The 21,095-nt window shown below is 39.1% G+C and overlaps 1 protein-coding gene and 1 long non-coding RNA gene across 12 annotated transcripts in view; one reads left to right on the plus strand and one right to left on the minus strand.

Annotated features, from left to right (window-relative positions):
• The window catches only part of LOC105465085 (uncharacterized), a 152,159-nt gene that overhangs the window by 86,749 nt on the left and 44,315 nt on the right, over positions 1 to 21,095 (minus strand). Inside the window, exon 3 of one of the 11 annotated variants that reach the window (XR_011611754.1) lies at positions 6,384 to 6,509. The exons of the other annotated variants lie outside the window; for them this stretch is intronic. This is a non-coding gene — a long non-coding RNA (uncharacterized lncRNA). The remainder of the gene's footprint in view (positions 1 to 6,383; positions 6,510 to 21,095) is intronic. 11 annotated transcript variants of the gene reach the window in all.
• On the plus strand, positions 5,555 to 11,803 carry LOC139357990 (syncytin-1-like). The gene is made up of 2 exons (XM_071077390.1): positions 5,555 to 5,581; positions 10,958 to 11,803. The coding sequence occupies exon 2, from the start codon at positions 10,961 to 10,963 to the stop codon at positions 11,801 to 11,803; it is 843 nt and encodes a 280-aa protein (XP_070933491.1). The 5' UTR covers positions 5,555 to 5,581; positions 10,958 to 10,960.

Below are 21,095 nucleotides of genomic sequence, written 5' to 3' on the forward strand. Positions count from 1 at the left end.
AGTAGATTTTATTATTTTTTTCAAAATCCCAAAACTATCTATGAAAGGAAGGGTTATCTGGTGATATAATTTTTTAAAAGCACTTATAATATGTCTGTACAATGAAAGATTCTATAGCTACTAATAAAAATAGCTTGTCTCCACATGCATGAATATGGAAAGGTTCCAAAATACATTAGGTAATAAAATTAAGTTACAGAAATGTGTTTATATCTTGTAAACATTTGTGTAAATACACACAAACACACACACACACACACACATCGACTGCAGGCAAATGTATAGAACGTTTCTTGAAGGCTATATCTAAAACAATAGTCAAGAAATTGGCAAAATGTTTGCACTAGATGGAATAGTGGGTGGTTGGGTGGTCAAAAGAGAGATGGAAACTTACTTTTCACTCAATGCCTTTTTCTGCCTTGTAAGTTTTGAGCAATGCATATGTCTTACATATTTAAAACTCAATAAAAATAATAAAAATGTCTTATTAACTTTACTAAATTTTACTAGAAAATGTCTTTCTCAAGTTGCCTGTAAGATATTGACTGTAGAACTCTAATATATTTCCTGTTAAATAATATGACTATACAAATGATTCCACAAAAGTTACCAATCCAAATTCCTTGATCATGATAACACTGCAGCCAGAACCCACTCAATATGAAGCAACATTCAGAAATTACCCAGAAAGAATTTATTACATAGTATTCTTCTTAAAGAGAATGTGGCACATTAGCATATATTACATTTGATTGTTCACAAATCTCAGAACATTCAAACAAAAAATTCTCCTTGAATTTTGAGAAAGGTATAACTACATGACACATATGAAATTTATAGAGGCCAGGGAGTCATAAATCACATTCTTTATCAAGAAGATATTAAAGTTGTTGATTTCAGTGAAGGGATGCTATAGATGTTTGGGAGAGCATTTTCTAACATTATTTTGATGTTAATGCCAGAGAACAAATCATTTACTCACAATAATATGCTTTACGCTCATCACTATCCCTTTAAGCCAATGGGTCGAATGGACTCACAGATCTGACTCTACGTGGCATCCTCTGACGTTCTCAAATCAGCTTAGAGATGGTGTCTAAATAGTCCTTTAACCATGGCCATTTCATGTGATACCTCTGTTACCCTTCTGAAAAAAAGAATCCAAATCTTGATGTGTTTATTACAGTGCCTTAGCTGCCTCAGGAGATTTAATCTGTCTGACTGACTGTACATGGAGAAACATTCTTTGCTAATCTGCATTTTATTTTAAAGTTTACAAAACATAAAGATTAAAATGTCAATGTAAATTGAGCATGCTTGGCTGTAAAAGGCCAGTTGTGTCTGTTTCAGACATTCTTATATTTTGTTATCAATTTGTTCCAAAGTCCAAAAATGTTCATATATCACAGTAGATACTTAAACAACAAACGGCTAATTTCTTTCCATTGGAACCCTGACCTTCTCAATGGCAGATTGTGGGAACATAGGCTTCTTGGTTTTAAAGAAGCAAATAAATTTACAAATGAAGTTACCTGTTGGTAAGTTCCATGGTGGGAACAAAGAGAGGGCCTCTGTAAATATTATTCACCCCACTGCTGAGTCCATCCATCTAAAGGCCGTGATTGATGATGTCACCAAAACAAAGGAGTGCATTTAGTCTAATAAGCCAACATGATGAGACATTGAAAGGTTGGAATTATGTATGGCAGAAGACAATTATGCAAGCCAAACGATTCTTTAATTAATAATGAGATCCCTCACAGACTGAAGAAAAAGACTCACAGGATGGAAAGCATTGTGATTTACTCTGTGTGTGTCCATATGTGTCTGCAGTGTATATATTTTGGGATATAAATGATATATGCACAGTGTGGGTGCTGTGGCATCTGAATCTATGTGCTTATTGTCTGAGATCATGACTCATTTGTACACTGGGTAGGTGGATGTCTAGAATGTACCAATTGTTTCTTAAGAGATAGAAGGCTTTGCCTGATTCCTAAAGCCATGTGGTTTAATTAGAAAAACAGTTGAATTTCACTGATGTCATGTATGTTCCCCTATTTTCAGAATATAAGTAGTTGCCTTATGCTGTCCCAATTTAATTTTGTTAAACATTAAACCAAACCATGGAAGTACCAAAACATCAATATCAATGTAAATGCATAAATTAACAAATGCCATTTAGTTCATTTTTAAATATTTCCCAGTGTCCCACAGATTTTGCTGTGTCCCATCCCAGTCTCACCTTCAATTGTAGTTCTAATAATCCCCATGTGTGTCATGGGAGGAACCTGGTAGGAGATAATTGAATCATGAGGGTGATTACTTCCATGCTGTTCTTGTGATAGTCAGTGAGTTCACACAAGATCTCATGGTTTTATAAGGGGCTTTTTCCCTTTTGCTCAGCAATTCTCTCTGCTGCCGTCATGTGAAGAAGGACGTGTTTGATTCCCCTTCATCCACAATTGTAAGTTCCCTGAGGCCTCCCCAGACATGCAGAACTGTGAGTCAATTAACCATCTTCCCTTTATAAATTACCCAGTCTCGAGTGTGTCCTTATAGCAGTGTGAGAATGGACTAATACATTCAGTCTCTGGATTAACACATGCTTCTAACTAACTAGTGATGTTTGTTTTAAAATTTTAGATATTTTGGAACAACATTGGTTTTCAAACTGTGTTATATGGAACACTAAGTATTCAATAGAGCTATCCCCCTCTTCCTCTCTGCCCCCATAGAAATGACAAAGTGTGGGAGGTAAGGGAAACAAAGAGACAGAACTCCAACCCAAAGAGCTGCAGTTTTATTTGGGGGAAAGGGGGATTTATTTTATGGTTTTGTATAAACAAAGATTTCTATGGCTATAAACAGTTTTAAAACCATCATTAAAAATGCATTTGAAATAAAACTAAAGCTAGTTTCTTAATACTATATATGAGAAAATTTCACATAAAACATAAAACTCATACTATGGAAGTACAAGAAAAGATATCTGGAGAATTTTTTAAATAATTTTGAGTTATTAAAACAAAGCCTATACCACCCACCAACATGCGTACATGACACATACACACACACATATCTGTGTGTTTCTAATCTGACCTTGCCAGATTAGAAAAAAATTAAACTTCTATATAGCACAAAACAGCATTAAAAAGTTAAAAGAGAAAGTTATAATAAAAATAGCATACTGGAGGAAGTATTTGCGGCATTTATAACAGACAACAAATTAGTATCCATAGTAAATACAGAATTCTTAAACATGTATTCAGAAGTAACTAGATTTAAAACAACAAAGGATATTAATAAGAAATGTGTTAAAGATTATAAACGGGCAATAAACATAGATGCTAAATTCACCAGTAACCAGGAAAAATACAAATTTTATAAAATGTATTGTTTTTACCCTATTAGACTGTCAAAAATATAAAAACAAATCTGCTTATGTCAAATGTTCATGAAAGTGTAGAAAAACAAGCAGTATCTAAGGTCTTTGTGGAGTTTTAACAGACTTTTTGAAGGACAATATGGCAATACCTTTCAACTTTTGAAATATGCATAGGCAGTTATTCACCAATTCCATTTCTAGCAATGTATCTTAAAAATACTTCATGACATTTACTTATTTGTTTACTTGTTTATTTTTTTGGTGGTGGTGGTTTTAAAACATTTCAGCAAATTATTTGACACTCCTTCATTTAAAAGGTGAAGTGTAATTCACTTCTCCTTGAATGTTGGCCAGACTTTTTAAATTGACATATAACAGATGTGCCTATTTCCAGGGTACATAGGATAATCTGATACATTCATATAGTCAAATCAGGGTAATTGGGATAACCATCACTTTAAATATGTATGTTTTCCTTATGGTAAGTACATTTGAATTATTCTCTTCTAGCTAGTATGAAAGGTGCAACAGAGTCATGTTAACTCTAGTCACCCTATTAATTCCCTTCCCCTTGAATGTTGGACAGAGTTTGTGACTTGCTTTAACCGAGAAAATGTGATGGTAGTGATGTGGGTGACTTCCAAGGCTAAGTCACAGAAAGGATAGCTTCTACCTGGCTCTTGCTTTCTTGAATTGCTCATGTTGGGGACGCCAGCTGCCATGTCATGAGGACACTCAAGCAGCCCATGTTGGAAAGAAACTGAGGCTCTATGGAGAGGTGTATGCTAAGAAGAACTGAGGTCTCCCACTAACATCTTGCATCAAACTATCACCATATTAGTGAGCCACCTTAGGTCCTCCAGCCCTAGTCCAGTCTTCAAATGACTGTAACATCTGGAATGCACCCTAATGAGAGATTCCAATCCTAAACCAGCCAGCTATGCTGCTTCAAGATCTCTGACCAGCAGGAACTATGAGCTAATAAAGATTTCTCATTATTTGAGGACACTAACTTTTAACATAATTTGTTATGCCCGAAGTGTATGATTGAATTAATTGTGGTTAACCCATATCATGAAACACACAACTGTTAAATTCATACAGTATCTCTATGTATTCTAAAATAAAAATATCTTCAGGAAATATAAAACAAATGATTCAAACAATATAAATTTTATTAATTTTTCTTATTAGGATACATTTGGATATATATAGTTTACATACACACCTCTATACAGATGTCTGTAACTTCTTATGTAAATGCTTTCAGAAACCCATGGAACAGGGGATTGGACTAAGAAAGAGAGCAAGGGAACTTGTACCTTATGAATTTCTGTGTATTTGAAATTTTTAAATTATAGACATGTTTTATGCATTCATATTTACTTTTATAATTTTATTTTTTAAATTTTAACTAATGAAAAATGAATGTAGTAGTATACTCTTCTTTGAAGGGCTTTCATTGTTGATATTAGTGAATTATCAGGTAGTAGAAGACAAGAAAATAGGATGAGTTAAAATGCATAATTTAATAGCTTTGTGGCTGAGAGGAAGCAAGTAAAATGATTGTTATAGTTTTGATTAAAGGCCAAGTGGCTTTATGTCATTCTATGGCTGTCCGGAGCTGCATGCCCCGGCCATAGCGAATAATAATTAAGGATTAAACGCCTGAGCTATATTCATTTCCACCCCACACCTTCTCCCTAGATTTACCTTCTTCCCTGTATTAATACCACCATTAAAAGATGGCGCTCTTCCCGCTTCTTCTTCATTCATTTTTCCCGCGCCCGCGAAAAGACTACCTGACAGCGCAGGCGCAACATGACGTCCGACCGGAGAAACCGAAACCTATCTGGCCACGCCTTCTGCAATGAGGTCATTTCCGCCTTAGCCCAACCCCTTCCCCTCCAAATGTATATAAGGCATTGCATTACCGCCATTAAACGAGACTTGATCAGAGCACTGTCTTGTCTCCATTTCTCGTGTCTCTTGTTCCCCAAATTCCCACCCCCTCCTCCAGGGCCTACACTGACTATCCCGCGGGCCGGGATACGTGGCGCCTGAACAGGGACCTGGAAACGAGGGACTCCGTGAGGAAGAGGACGCCGAAGGATGGTCGACCGCTAACGAAGACAAAAGGAGTCAAACTCTTCCGATCACCCACCGCGGGAACCTGCCGCGTCAGAATCGAAGGTAAGTGACGTGTCCGAAATGGGACAAGAACTAAGCCAACATCAAATATATGTAGGACAATTAAAAGAGGCTTTAAAGATACAAGGAGTAAAGGTTAAAGGTAATGATTTGTTTAAATTTTTTGATTTTGTAAAAGACACTTGCCCTTGGTTCCCACAGGAAGGAACTATTGATATTAAAAGATGGCGTAGAGTAGGGGATTGTCTTCAGGATTATTATAATACTTTTGGGCCAGAAAAAATTCCTGTAACCGCCTTCTCTTATTGGAACCTCATTAGAGATTTAATAGATAAGAAGGAGGCCGATCCGCAAGTCATGGCTGCGGTCGCTCAGACAGAGCATATTTTAAAGGTTAGCTCCCACTCTAACCTCACAAAGCCTCCGCAAGATACGGAGGAAGATCTCATTTCCCTCGAAAGTGATCATGAGGAAATCAAGTCTCCTTCTGTAATAGATAAAGAAATACCACACGAAAACAAACCAAAAAAATACCCAATTTTACAGATGCTTCAAAAGGAGGAGGAAGTTAATAAGCCTAATCAATCGGATATAAATTGGGATGATTTAGAGGAAGAGGCGGCTAAATATCACAACCCTGATTTGCCTCCCTGTTTCTCATACCCACCCCCATATAATAAGACACATAATGAGGCTTCTGCGCCCATTGTTATGGCAGCAATAGATCCCAAAGAAGAATTAAAGCAAAAAATTGCTCAACTAGAAGAACAGATTAAACTTGAAGAGTTACATCAATCATTGATAATTAGGCTCCAAAAGCTAAAAACAGGAAATGAAAAAATACCTAACTCAGACGCTATGGAGGGTTCCTTGCGCACACTTCAGCGGCCTGCACAACATGTTCCAAGAGGGGGGTTAGTTGCTAGCCGACATAGAGAAGACTCCTCCCCCAAAGACGTTTTTCCGGTCACTGAAACCACAGATGAACAGGGACAGGCTTGGAGGCATCATACTGGATTTGATTTTACTATTATAAAAGAGTTAAAGACTGCTGCTTCTCAGTATGGGGCTACTGCTCCATATACTCTTGCTATAGTGGAATCTGTAGCTGAGAATTGGCTCACTCTTACAGACTGGAATACCTTAGTAAGGGCAGTTCTTTCTGGGGGAGACCACTTAATTTGGAAGTCAGAGTTCTTTGAAAATTGTAGAGATACAGCTAAAAGAAATCAACAGGCAGGAAACGGTTGGGATTTTGATATGTTAACTGGTTCAGGTAATTATGCAGACACTCAGGCCCAAATGCAATATGACCCTGGACTGTTCTCACAAATCCAGGCTGCTGCTACAAAGGCCTGGAGAAAACTTCCCGTTAAAGGAGATCCAGGGGCCTCGCTCACAGTGGTTAAACAAGGACCCGATGAGCCATTTTCAGACTTTGTGCATAGACTTATGACCACAGCAGGTAGAATCTTTGGAAATGCAGAAACGGGTGTAGATTATGTTAAACAGTTAGCTTATGAAAATGCTAACCCCGCCTGCCAAGCGGCAATCAGACCTTATCGAAAGAAAACAGATTTAACAGGATACATTCGCCTTTGTTCAGATATTGGGCCCTCATATCAACAAGGCCTAGCAATGGCCGCCGCTTTTAGCGGCCAAACAGTAAGAGATTTCCTCATTAACAAAGGTAAAGATAAAGGGGGATGTTTTAGATGCGGTAAAAGGGGACACTTTGCAAAAGATTGCTGTGAAAACCAAAATAAGAATCCAGAAGCAAAAATCCCAGGCCTTTGCCCAAGGTGTAAAAGAGGAAGGCACTGGGCAAACGAATGTAAATCTAAAACTGACAGTCAAGGAAATCCTTTACCCCCCAGGCAGGGAAACGGGATGAGGGGCCAGCCTCAGGCCCCGAAACAAGCATATGGGGCAGTCAGCTTTGTTCCAGCCAGCAACAGCAATCCATTTCAAAACTTAGTAGAGCAACCCCAGGAAGTGCAGGATTGGACCTCAGTTCCACCTCCCACACGATACTAACACCTGAAATGGGACCGCAAACCTTAAATACCGGAATATATGGACCCTTACCACCTAACACTTTTGGACTACTTTTAGGAAGAAGTAGTGTCACCATGAGAGGCTTACAAGTCCTCCCTGTAGTTATCGATAATGATTATGAAGGAGAAATTAAAATTATGGCCAGAGCTATTGATAGTATTATTACTGTCCCTCAAGGAGTTAGAATAGCTCAGTTACACCTGCTACCTTTGGTTAAAACAGACAATAATATCCAATACTCTAATAGAAATATAAAAGGTTTCGGGTCATCAGATATATATTGGGTGCAACCAATTACAAATCAAAAACCCTCTCTAACCTTATGGTTAGACGGGAAGGCATTCACTGGACTAATAGACACAGGGGCTGATGTAACTATCATTAAACAGGAAGATTGGCCCTCTCATTGGTCTACCACAGAAACTTTAACTCACTTGAGAGGAATTGGACAAAGCAGTAATCCTAAACAAAGTTCTAAATACCTAACATGGACAGATAAAGAAAACAATTCAGGCCTCATTAAGCCATTTGTCATCCCTTACCTACCTGTTAACCTTTGGGGGCGAGATCTACTCTCTCAAATGAAAATTATAATGTGTAGTCCAAATGATATAGTTACTGCACAAATGTTAACTCAAGGATACACCCCTGGTAAAGGTCTTGGAAAAAGAGAGAACGGTATCCCACAGCCTATACTGGTTTCAGGACAACTTGATAAAAAGGGGTTTGGAAATTTTTAGCTCAGGCCACTGACATACCTGCACCCCAAAGGTGCGCTGACCCCATTACTTGGAAGTCAGATGAGCCCGTTTGGGTTGATCAGTGGCCTTTACTCAATGATAAACTAAGTGCTGCCCAACAGTTAGTGCAGGAACAACTAGCAGCAGGACATATTGAGGAAAGTAATTCCCCTTGGAATACACCTATTTTTGTTATTAAAAAGAAGTCTGGTAAATGGAGACTCGTACAAGATTTAAGAGCAGTAAATATCACTATGATCCTTATGGGTGCCTTACAACCAGGATTGCCTTCACCGGTTACGATTCCTCAAAAATATTTTAAAATCATTATTGACCTTAAAGATTGCTTTTTTACAATTCCCCTTCACCCTGCTGACCAGAAAAGATTTGCATTTAGTCTTCCATCTACAAATTTTAAACAACCAATGAAGCGCTATCAATGGAAAGTCTTACCTCAGGGTATGGCCAATAGTCCTACCTTGTGTCAAAAATATGTAGCTGCCGCTATAGAGCCAGTCAGAAAAACATGGGCACAAATGTATATTATACATTATATGGATGATATTTTAATAGCAGGAGAAATTGGCGAACAAGTTTTACAGTGCTTTGCCCAACTCAAACAAGAGTTAACAGCAGCCGGACTACAAATAGCCCCAGAAAAGGTACAATTACAAGATCCATACACTTATCTTGGTTTCCAGATTAATGGACCCAAAATCATTAATCAAAAGGCCGTTATACGTCGTGATCATTTAAAAACTTTAAATGATTTCCAAAAATTACTGGGAGACATAAATTGGCTTCGACCGTACTTAAAGCTCACCACAGGAGAGTTAAAACCTCTTTTCGATATATTAAAAGGAGACTCTAATCCAAAATCCCCCAGGTCCATTACTAAAGAAGCATTAATAGCACTCCAACAGGTAGAACATGCCATTGCAACACAATTTGTTACTGGTATTGATTATTCTCAGCCATTAATATTCCTTATTTTTAACACAACAATAACCCCTACTGGCCTATTTTGGCAGAACAATCCCATTATGTGGGTACACCTGCCCTCCTCCCCTAAAAAGGTTTTGTTGCCTTATTATGATGCCATAGCTGATCTAATTATCTTGGGAAGAGAAAACAGTAGAAAATACTTTGGAATAGAACCCTCTACCATTATACAGCCCTACACTCAGTCACGCATCCATTGGCTGTTACAAAATACGGAAGCCTGACCAATTGCTTGCGCTTCTTATACTGGCGCGATTGACAACCATTACCCACCTAACAAACTTATTCAATTTTGTAAACTTCATGCGTTTGTATTTCCCCATATTACCAGTAAAGAACCTCTCAATGACGCATTACTAATTTTCACTGATGGATCTTCCACAGGACTTGCCGCTTACACTTACAATAATGTAGTCGTTAAATTCCAGACCACTTATACATCAGCTCAGCTGGTCGAATTGCAAGCTATAATTGCAGCACTATCAGCTTTTCCTTGTCAGCCACTTAACATTTATACAGACAGCGCCTACCTGGCCCATTCAATACCCCTCTTAGAGACCGTGTCTCAAATTAAACATATTTCAGACACAGCTAACCTATTTTTACAATGTCAACAACTTATCCGAAAAAGGACTACTCCCTTTTTTCTTGGGCATATTAGAGCACATTCAGGATTACCGGGACCTCTAACACAAGGTAACGCGACAGCTGACACGGCAACAAAAACCATAGCCACAGTCACTATAGACAATTTGCAACAAGCGCAAAAAGCACATGCCTTACATCATTTAAACGCCCAAACCTTAAGACTTATGTTTAAACTTACCAGAGAACAAGCTCGACAAATAGTTAAACAATGCGCCAACTGCATAACATATTTACCTGTTCCTCACCTAGGAGTTAACCCCCGAGGACTCATTCCCAACGAAATTTGGCAAATGGACGTTACTCACCACTCAGAACTCGGTCAACTAAAATATATCCATGTATGCATAGACACCTATAGTGGATTCATCAGTGCAACTCTCCAAACAGGAGAGGCCACCAAACATGTCATAGCTCATCTATTACACTGCTTTTCTATTTTAGGAATACCCAAACAAATCAAAACAGATAATGGCCCCGGTTATACAGCCAAAACCTTTTTACAATTTTGTAATACCCTACAAATTAAACATACCACAGGCATTCCCTATAATCCCCAAGGACAAGGTATAGTAGAAAGAGCTCATCTGTCATTAAAAACTATTATCACAAAATTAAAAGGGGGGAGCTGGTACCCCGTGAAGGGTACCCCCAGAAACATACTCAATCATGCCCTGTTTATCCTTAATTTTTTAAATTTGGACAGTCATGGAAAATCGGCTGCTGATCGTTTCTGGCATCCTGAATCTCAAAAACAGTTTGCAATGGTAAAATGGAAAGATCCACTTGATGGTTCATGGCATGGCCCTGATCCGGTTTTAATTTGGGGAAGAGGCTCAGTATGCATCTTCTCACAAAAAAATGATGCAGCCAGATGGCTGCCTGAAAGATTGGTAAGACAAATAAATCATAACCATTGTCAGTCCAGGGAAGATAAATCTCCCTGAGAAGTTCTTTCCTTCTTGTTTTTCAGAAAATGAAGCCTAACATGAAATTCCTTTGGAGAATAATCGCTCTATATAACATAGTGACAGTCTATGCAGGTTTTGGTGACCCTCGTAAGGCAAAAGAATTATTACGAAAACAATACGGCCAGCCTTGTGACTGCAGAGGGGGACAAATATCTGAACCTCCGTCAGATAGAATCACCCAGGTGACCTGCATGGGCAAGACAGCTTACCTAATGCCAAACCAGTTATGGAAATGTAAGTCTACCCCAAGAGATACCTCACCTAGCGGGCCGCTCCTAGAATGCCCTTGTAGCTCTTTCCAATCTTCTGTACATAGTTCCTGTTATACCTCCTATCAACAATGCAAATCAGGCAATAGAACATATTATACGGCCACGTTACTAAAAACACAAACTGGAGGCATCAATGATGTACAAGTATTAGGATCCACTAATAAACTTGTACAATCTCCTTGTAACGGCCAAAAAGGAAAGCCTGTTTGTTGGAGCACTACCGCCCCCATTCACATTTCTGATGGAGGAGGCCTATTAGATATTGCAAGAATTAAAACCGTCCAGAAAAAATTAGAAGAAATTCATAAAGCTTCATATCCTGAACTTCAATATCACCCTTTAGCCCTGCCTGAGCTTAGAGGTAATTTTAGGCTCGATGCCCAAACCTTTGATATCCTCAATGCTACTTACAATTTACTTCAAATGTCCAATACAAGCCTGGCCCACGATTGTTGGCTTTGTCTTAAAATGGGCCCCCCTATTCCTCTAGCCATACCTAACCTTTCATTGCCCTATGTCAATTACTCAAATGAATCCTTAGTAAATAATTCCTGTCCTATTACTCCCCCCCCTTAGTTCAACCGATGACGTTTTCTAATTCCTCTTGCCTCTTTTCACCATCGTATAATAACACTAAAGAAATTGATTTAGGCTATGTTGTGTTTGGCAACTGTACTTCCATAATCAATGCCACCAACCCTTTGTGTGCTATAAATGGCTCGGTTTTCGTTTGTGGAAACAACATGGCATATACGTATCTACCTACAAATTGGACAGGGCTTTGTGTTCTGGCCACTCTTCTCCCCGACATTGATATCATCCCTGGAGATGAACCTATCCCCATCCCCGCTATTGAACATTTTATTTATAGACCGAAACGAGCCATACAATTTATTCCCTTGTTAGCTGGACTAGGAATCACCACTGCTTTTACTACAGGAGCCACAGGCCTAGGAGTCTCACTAACCCAATATACTAAATTATCCAATCAACTAATCTCAGATGTACGGACCTTATCCAGTACTATACAAGATTTACAAGACCAAGTAGACTCGTTAGCTGAAGTAGTTCTCCAAAATAGAAGAGGTCTAGATTTGTTAATGGCAGAACAGGGAGGGATATGTTTGGCTTTACAGGAAAAGTGCTGTTTTTAGGCCAATAAATCCGGAATCATCAGAGATAAGATAAAAACTTTGCAAGAAGAACTAGAAAAGCGCCGAAAAGGCCTGGCCGCCAATCCACTATGGACTGGACTCGATGGACTTCTCCCCTATCTCCTGCCATTTCTTGGTCCTTTACTCACTCTTCTACTTTTCCTCACTCTCGGGCCTATAATCCTTAATAAGCTTATGGCATTTGTCAGGCAACAAATCGAGGCCTTCCAGGCCAAACCTATACAGGTTCATTATCATCGCCTTGAGATGACTGAAAATGGTGAGTCTTATTTACCTTAATAAGACCACCTCCCCTGTGTGCTGAACTGGACAGTCAATGACGGGTAAGAGGACACTATCCCCATCGGAGCCTAAGACAGGAGGGCCGCCCTTGCTGCTGCCTTATCCCATGACGGGCCTAGAAGGTGGGGGTGAGTTGACCCAACCTAAGACAGGCGCAGTTCCCGAGGGGTTTTCTTATCATAAAAATATAAAAAGGGGGACCTGTCCGGAGCTGCACGCCCCGGCCATAGCGAATAATAATTAAGGATTAAACGCCTGAGCTATATTCATTTCCACCCCACACCTTCTCCCTAGATTTACCTTCTTCCCTGTATTAATACCGCCATTAAAAGATGGCGCTCTTCCCGCTTCTTCTTCATTCATTTTTCCCGCGCCCGCGAAAAGACTACCTGACAACGCAGGCGCAACATGACGTCCGACCGGAGAAACCGAAACCTATCTGGCCACGCCTTCCGCAATGAGGTCATTTCCGCCTTAGCCCAACCCCTTCCCCTCCAAATGTATATAAGGCATTGCATTACCGCCATTAAACGAGACTTGATCAGAGCACTGTCTTGTCTCCATTTCTCGTGTCTCTTGTTCCCCAAATTCCCACCCCCTCCTCCAGGGCCTACACTGACTATCCCGCGGGCCGGGATATATGGCCACAGCCTACCTGTGTGTCAAATGGGACAGTGAGTGTGGAGAGGTAAGCTGGGGAGGCAATGAGGATGACTTAGTCTAAATACACCCCTACCAGTGGACAAAGTCCAGAACCCACACCAGATGCCAGATGAATTTTAGGTTGATAGCGACATCTGCATGTACAAAGGACAGCACATTAGAGAGGGGAATGAAATAGATATCTACCTGTGGGAGCTATTGATTGGATTTAATGCTAGGGCTTTTATCCCATTATGCTGCATGTAATATGCTGAGGATTTCAGAAAAAAATAATACATGGGCTGTCCCAAGAACTATAGGTCAAAAGGGAGTGGATAATAGAATTTGAATAAAAAGGAACAATTGATTAGCTGATAGTGATTATTAGGCAAGATTATAGAAGGCAATATTACAACTAGCAAAGCATCACTAAATGATGCCTGTACCTTAATACAAAGCCATCTGAATCAACCTGAAGTACAAAAGATGAAGACTCAAGTGACCAAGGCAAATTTTAATTGGAATTACAAATATCGCTTGGCAAAACGTGGCAAATAAAAGGCTCCTTGAGAGTATTTATGTAAAATCTTATGTCTTTCTTTCAAAGATTTCTTAAGAGGAGTTCCAGAAAATATCTTTAATTCCAGTTTATAGGTTTTCCTTATTTTAATGTTTGCATCTGTAGTGTAGGCATATTATAAATGGAATTAACTACATTACTAATGCTTTTAATCTGATTTTACTGGTGCGCCTAGGGCTGATGACTAGGAATCAGCATGTGTGTCATTAAAAATGTATATAAAGTTATATAGAAACTAAATTACGTGTCCAAATAAACACATTTATCTGTGTGCTTTATTTATTATCCCAAGTAGCCAAAGCACAGAGTCCTGACTGCCTGTCTTCAAAAATAAAGTAGCTACAAAGCAGTTAGTCTGGCTGCTGGAATAAAAAACTCTCACTTGATGAAAGAACTGGCACGAATAGTCCACTACGTTCTGATGTATTCCTTCGTTTATAACTCCCGGATCTCAGGCCTGGAACTAGACATTTGTGGGGCACTGCATGCATTTTTGTAAGACTGTTTATATGCAGGAAATAATTGGTAGTATTTTAGTCACTCAAATCGATTGCTGAGCAATCCATTGGATTGCTACTCAGTCGATCTAAGTTGGCTCTTCAGACAAGTGAAGCTTCAGCACTTACTGGGTACTGTTAATTGAAAGTCCTCTCCATGAGCCTATGATTTGGACCTGATGGAAGATACGTACAGAAATGCTAGAATACGTGGGCTGAGACTTTTTTATGAAATAAGTAAAAGGGAAGTGAGGCACTGTCCAAAATGTCAAAACTGATTCCTGAAATCCCAGGGGACTTTTTTCTCAAGGTGCATGTGATTATATTTACTTTGGAATGTTTTTAGATTCTGTGCTATGTCAATCATAAATCAATGCATGGCTGCCCCTTCTGCTCACTGTCTACCAAATCTACTGCAAAGACTTCCCAGTGACCTTGCCACCTGCTAAAAACCCGCCCTGACCACCTCTGGCTGAGAGGCGCTGGTTGTCTTCTGCCCTCTGATTACAATTACTTTCTGAGCAATTTAATGGGAAGCACCTCCCTTTGTTTAGTCATTGTTTCTGATGTTATTTTGGATTATTATTTAAATAGGTGTGCTGTCATTTGACTTTGTACATTGTTTATAACTCAGCTACCTAAGAAGCTTTCAGAATGCAAATGATTGCATTTTATCTTGTTTCCTTTTCTTTCTTTTTTTTCCTTCCTCACTCTTCCCTCCCCCAAACAACCACCTGTGCCTTCCAGGTCTATCATAGTGCTGTACACTTAGGAAATTCTTGTACACATTTGTTGTTTTGCAATTTGAAATTCATGAGACATTCTGCCCTCAGAAACTTCAGATCTTAGTTGTGTCAGGACAACATGTACACTCCAAAAAATCTTTATTACCAATTATAGGGACAAAGGATTGGGAAATATATTTAAGAATAAGAATGTTTTCACAGTACAATTTACTCTTCCCAATATCTGCATAATGAGGTGGGTATTATTGTCATTTTTACTTTACAGATAAACCAGGCTGATAGATCTTAAGCAATTTGCCTAGCCGAACTGATTTTAAGAGGCAGAGTTGATTCAAACCCAAATCAGCTGGGTTCTATCCTCTGGACCAGTTCAACAATAAACAACATTAAAGAGGCTGCACTAATATCCCTACAAAGCAGGGTAACCACTGAGGGAATGTGGAGTGAGGGAAGCATGTGGAAATGGGTCATGAATTGGGAGAGGCTTCCTGGGTGAGGGAACATTGAAAGGAGCGAGAGAGAGGGAATACAGCTCTGAAAAACAGAGGATGGGGTAAGTGGAGCAAGGTAATAACGAAAAAAAAAAGCCTTTGCCATTAAGGCTGTGGAAATATTTACAGTTGGTTTCCAATTTCCTCATATTTTTCTATCTAGCCAAACAGCAATAAAGGTATGTGGAAAAAACATATATATTAAATTACTAGGTGTCAGATTTCTGATTTGATAACACTTGGTGTAAAAATAACAGTTATTATTACTCTTCATTTATCTAGCTCTGAGAGTGTACACAGCACAGTATAATAAGTAGAATTTATCAGAAGAGGGACAAGATTGGTGCCCTGAGGGCTTTTCCACTTGAGTAGAGGCTCAAGTGGAAACTGTGACACCCAAGAATCAGGGCACTGCCCTCACAGAGATGTGGAGTCTCCTGCTCTCACCGGCTGCAGCTGAAGATACATGGTCTTACTGTGGGTGGCATTTTTCTTTTGTGGGAAGATATGGAAATAAATTTTAATGTCTGTCTTCTAGACAGAAGATGTTAATTGAAATCTTTTTCTAACGTTATATGTCTCACATTACTACATGTGAAAAAAAAAAAAGAGATGCATTTTTTTTTTTCTCTAAGAGCCTGCTTTGTGTATTCTGAGCAGTGGGCAAGGTTCAATCATGATCCAGTGAGACCGAACACCTGGGAGCAAGGGCAGATGGACAGCTGTCTTCCTCAGGGTGCCCAGGAATAAAAATTTAGACTCATAACAATTCAGTGTTCTAATTACAGAGGATGCACCTGTACTAGTAAATATTTACACAAAAATATCTTGCTTCTGCACTGTCGCTCAGACATCCAGAAGATAATCAAGAAATAACGATTAAGCAAAACAAAGATAAGAAACCTAAAGTTTCTTCACTCAAATTTGAGCACAGAGTCTCAATCTTAGCTTGTTAACTTTTACTCTGGACACAAGTTTAATAACTGTTGTTTATAGTTGCCTAGCTCCTACTCAGTACTTTAGCAGCAGCAAATGAGAAGTATGGGGGACATGACAGAGAGCTGGACGACAAGGGAGGAGACATAAATGCTGAAAACGTATAGCTAGAACTGGGGAGAGGTGGGGAGGCCACAGCATAGAGCAGACAACCCTATAACTTCAGTGGTTTCTGAGGGCGTCAGCACTTCTGCAAAGGGTTGTAACTCAGAATTCAGTGTGTTAGTTCCAAATGCTATCTATTACATATTATCTGTAATAAGATAATTATATCTTAATTGAATAAAAGAATTGTGATATTCTGCAAAAACAAACATGAAACCAACTACACCATTTGAAAGAGAAAACTAAAATAATTGAAATATATACATGAGAATATAGAAGTCATGGTGTAAAATAGAAGTGGCAAGTAAAATTTGGATTTAAGTTTAAATAATTGTTGTTAATTGTTATGAAGATTTAAGGTAAATGTTATTAAAATTTCTTAAATTAGCTTGCAAATGCAAAATTCTAATGACCAATTGGCAGAAAATTCAGGTTATTCCAAAGACATTATGAGGTAAGAGATGTCAGAAACTAAAATCATATTAAAGTTTATTTAACATTGAATAAATATTTATTGAATCCTATTTTGTGTCAGAAGCTATACCAGGTGCTAGGATCTTAGTACAAAACAGTAGAAATTTACAAGCATAAGCATGACATTCCATATGTGAACTGGACAATAAACAAATAAACAAATATGTAAATATATAATTTCTGCTTGTGATACATGTAATGAAGAATAAACCAGGGTAAGAGTGTCAAGGGACAGGCAAGTGGAGGGACTGCTACTATGTTAAATGTGGTATTCTCAGAAATCCTCTCTTTGAAGGTCACATTTGGACAGAGCCTGTGAACACAATATGGCCATCTAGAGGAAGATAATTCCAGGAAAAGTGCTAGGTGAGTGCAAAGGACCTGAGGCAGAGTTGAGTTTGATCTATTTTGCAAGCAGTAAGAAGCAGAACAAGAGAGTGCAAGGAAGTAGACGACTTTGACAGCACAGATGGTATTCCAGAAGAACAGGACCTACCATTGAATTAGATGCGGGACATAATGAAAGGGGAGAGGAATAAAGGAGAGAATTACATATTCGCCCTACTCTCACCATCCCCATCACCCTGATCCCAGATACTGGGTAAATAGGGAAACCAATTGCTGTACTGAAGAAAACTAGAAAAGAAGCACATATGTGAGGAAGTTGAGGGGTTTGGACTAGAGGGTGATTCCATTGGAGATCTGAAAAGAGGTTGGAGATCTGGAAGGTGGATTCCTGGGATCCATCAGAGTACAGAGGATACATAAAGCTAGCAGGCTGGATATGAGGGCTCAGGCAGAGGGCATAGATACGAAGACAAAAGGTCTAAAGACTGGCTCACAACCCATGCATTTAGAAATCAGCAGAGAAGGAGGGTGCAAAGAAGTAAGAAGTTCAAGCATCCATGAAAAGATAGAGACTTAATCCTAAAAGTGGAAAATGAAAGTATTTAAGAAAGGGTGAGTGATCAGCTGGGGTATCACCTGAGAAGTTGAGGAAGTCGGATGTGCACTGAGAACCCAAAGCTTGTCAGATTGGGCAATCTAAGGCCATTGGCAACCTAGAGATGGGGCCTGGGAGATGGATTTATACCTCATACATAGTTTAAATGCTCGAAAATGATAGAGGAATGTTGCACAAAGTTTAAAGATAAAACAAACTTCTAAAATAATAAATAAACCTTAGAGGGATGACTTCTACCCCACCCTTCCCTGGTGACCCCCTATTCCTGATAAGAGAATGTCACATTCTTGTATGTAACGGGGCACAGAATTTAGGGCAGAATCATCTCTTTTTGTTACAGTGAGTCATCAATGGGAGCTAAAACCACCCATAAATCAGAGGAGAGCTAATTCAAACAATTTAAAGAAATAGAAACATTAAGAACCTCATATTGGATTACTGAGTCAAATGCAAAGGCATAGCTGGGGGATTGGGGGGAACCCTCAGTAGTCCACCCATGACTTGCCTGAAAGAAAACCATTTCTAAAAAATAATGGATTTGATTTTATTGTTTTTGATTTATGCATTTTACTTTTTTCTTCATCAAGTAAAATAAAATAACAGAGAAGCTACACTGCCTGTTTGGAATTTTGTAGGAAAACAGAGGAAAGAGATGTGGGTGCTTGTGGGACAAGGAGTGGTGTGGGGCCGCTCCTTTACAGGGAATGATATTTCCCCTGCAATTGTCAAAATTTGATATAATTGCTCATTGGGAGAAAATCTAACCATCATCACCATGCTTTTTCTTTAGAGCCACCTATGTCTTATTGTATGTAGTTGTGGAATTGATGTATGGTAACATTCCTTTTTCTTTTTTAAGTACACCATGAAGGAAAAAGAAAAGAAAAAAGAAAAAAAAAAGAATTCCATTGTGATAGTGAGGCAGCCAAGATTTAAAGGTTGTGCTGGACTTACAATTGAAATGCAAATCACTCCTTGCAAACAGCCTCCTGCTGAGGCCCAAATTTTTACAGATCCGGTTCTGCTGTCCTGACGAGGAATCATTGAACAGCATTTCCCAGGATTCACAAATTAGTTGCCGTCTAAGGTATCATTTTCTACGTTATAATTGTAACTTACCAGAGGAAACTTTGTCACAAAAGACAGTACCCTGTGCTTCCATTATTTTTCCAGCTGCACCGCCACTAAGGATTCTTTCACACACAATAAAAATACACACATCACGACCTCCCTCTCTGAAATATACACTCCTTGAATATAAACATTTTGAGAATATTGGTGTGCTTTTCTTCCCCTTCTTTTTTAGATGTGCAGGTGGTAAAATACTGGTTGCCATGAACTGCAGACAATAAATAAAAATTGCCAGCTTCTTATGGCTGCCTGATAGAAACGTGCCAGCCTGGAAAAGCCTGATTCTCCAGGCACAATCATTCTCTGGGCAAGACATCTGTCACTAATAAGGCCCATTTGCTGGGTGCTCTTGAATGTGCAGGTAAGGGTGGTCCAGTGCAGACGTGCTTAGTGGCCCCCAGAAATAGGAGACCCTTAAAACCCTGAAATGTTACCTTTCCTCTCCACATTAAAAAATGCTAATAATACTCTAAGAGGGGGCAGAATTATACACAGGACAGGGAAAACCAACACACACAAAAAAGTTGAGAGTTTAAAAGCCGAAGGTGAGAGATGAAAACAATTCCAAGAAGTAGGGCTGTACTGTGGGAGAATCAGTAGCTAGTACTCTTATACTTGGTCTTGTCATTGACCCTTGTTAGCTGAGTTATCTTGGCAAATCCCAGAAATGTCCGTGGACATCACTGTCACATACAAATGTTCTGGATCATTCTCAGAATGGTCTGAGAATCACCTGTCCCAGGAGTACACAGAGAATTTGCTCTGAAAAAAGGTTCAAGGGATTCATCTCCAGAGATTCTGATTTATTATATCTGGGATGGGCTCCAGGAATTTATAATTTTAACAAGTTCCCCAGATAATTTTTAATAGATTTTATTTTTTAGAGCATTTTTAGGTTCACAGCAAATTTGAACAGAAGGCACGGAAATTTTCCATAGTCTCCCTGCCCCTACACATGCATGGCCTCTGCTATTATCAACATCCCCCCCAGAGTCATATGTTTGTTCCAATTGATGAACCTACATAAACACATTATCCCCCAAGTCCATAGTTTATATTAGGGTTCACTCCTGACACTCTATTTTCTATGGATTTGGACAAATTTATAAAGATGTGCATCCACTATTCTAGTATCACACAGAATAGTTTCACTGCACCAAAGATGCTCTGTCTCCCTCCTATTCTCCCTTCCTCTCTGCTAGCCCCTGAAAACTACGGATCTTTTTACTACCTTCCATAATTTTGCCTTTTCAGAATGTCACACAGTTAGAATCACACAGTGTAGACTTTTCAGACTGGCTTCTTTCACTTGTTAGTATGCATTTAAGTGTCCTCCAAACCTTTTCATGGTTTGAGAGCTCATTTCTTTTTAGCCATGAATAATAGTCCATTGTCTGGATGTACCACAGTTTATTTATCCAGCTCCAGAAGACATTAATGCACACTAAATTTGAGAAGAACTGCAGTAGATGAACTCTGAAATTCCTTCCAGTATTCAGGCTTGATAAAGTCATAGGTTAGTCGCGCATACGCACCATGAAGACTGAACCCCTTAATCAGAAATCTATGTGTCTGTCTGTCTGTCTGTCTGTCTGTCTATCTATCTATCTATCTATCTATCTATCTATCTATCTATCTATCTATCCGTCCGTCCGTCCGTCCGTCCATCCATCCATCCATCTATCTATCTATCTATCTATCTATCTATCTATCTATCTATCTATCCATCCACCCACCCATTCATCCATCTGTCCATCCATCTGTCTATCTATCAATCTATCTAAA

This window comes from Macaca nemestrina, chromosome 13 (genome assembly GCF_043159975.1).
Source record: "Macaca nemestrina isolate mMacNem1 chromosome 13, mMacNem.hap1, whole genome shotgun sequence".
Taxonomy (NCBI): domain Eukaryota; kingdom Metazoa; phylum Chordata; class Mammalia; order Primates; family Cercopithecidae; genus Macaca; species Macaca nemestrina.

Coding starts and splice junctions, on each gene's coding strand:
- LOC139357990 (XM_071077390.1), top strand. CDS start 10,961: ATGAAGCCTAACATGAAATTCCTTTGGAGAATAATCGCTCTATATAAC.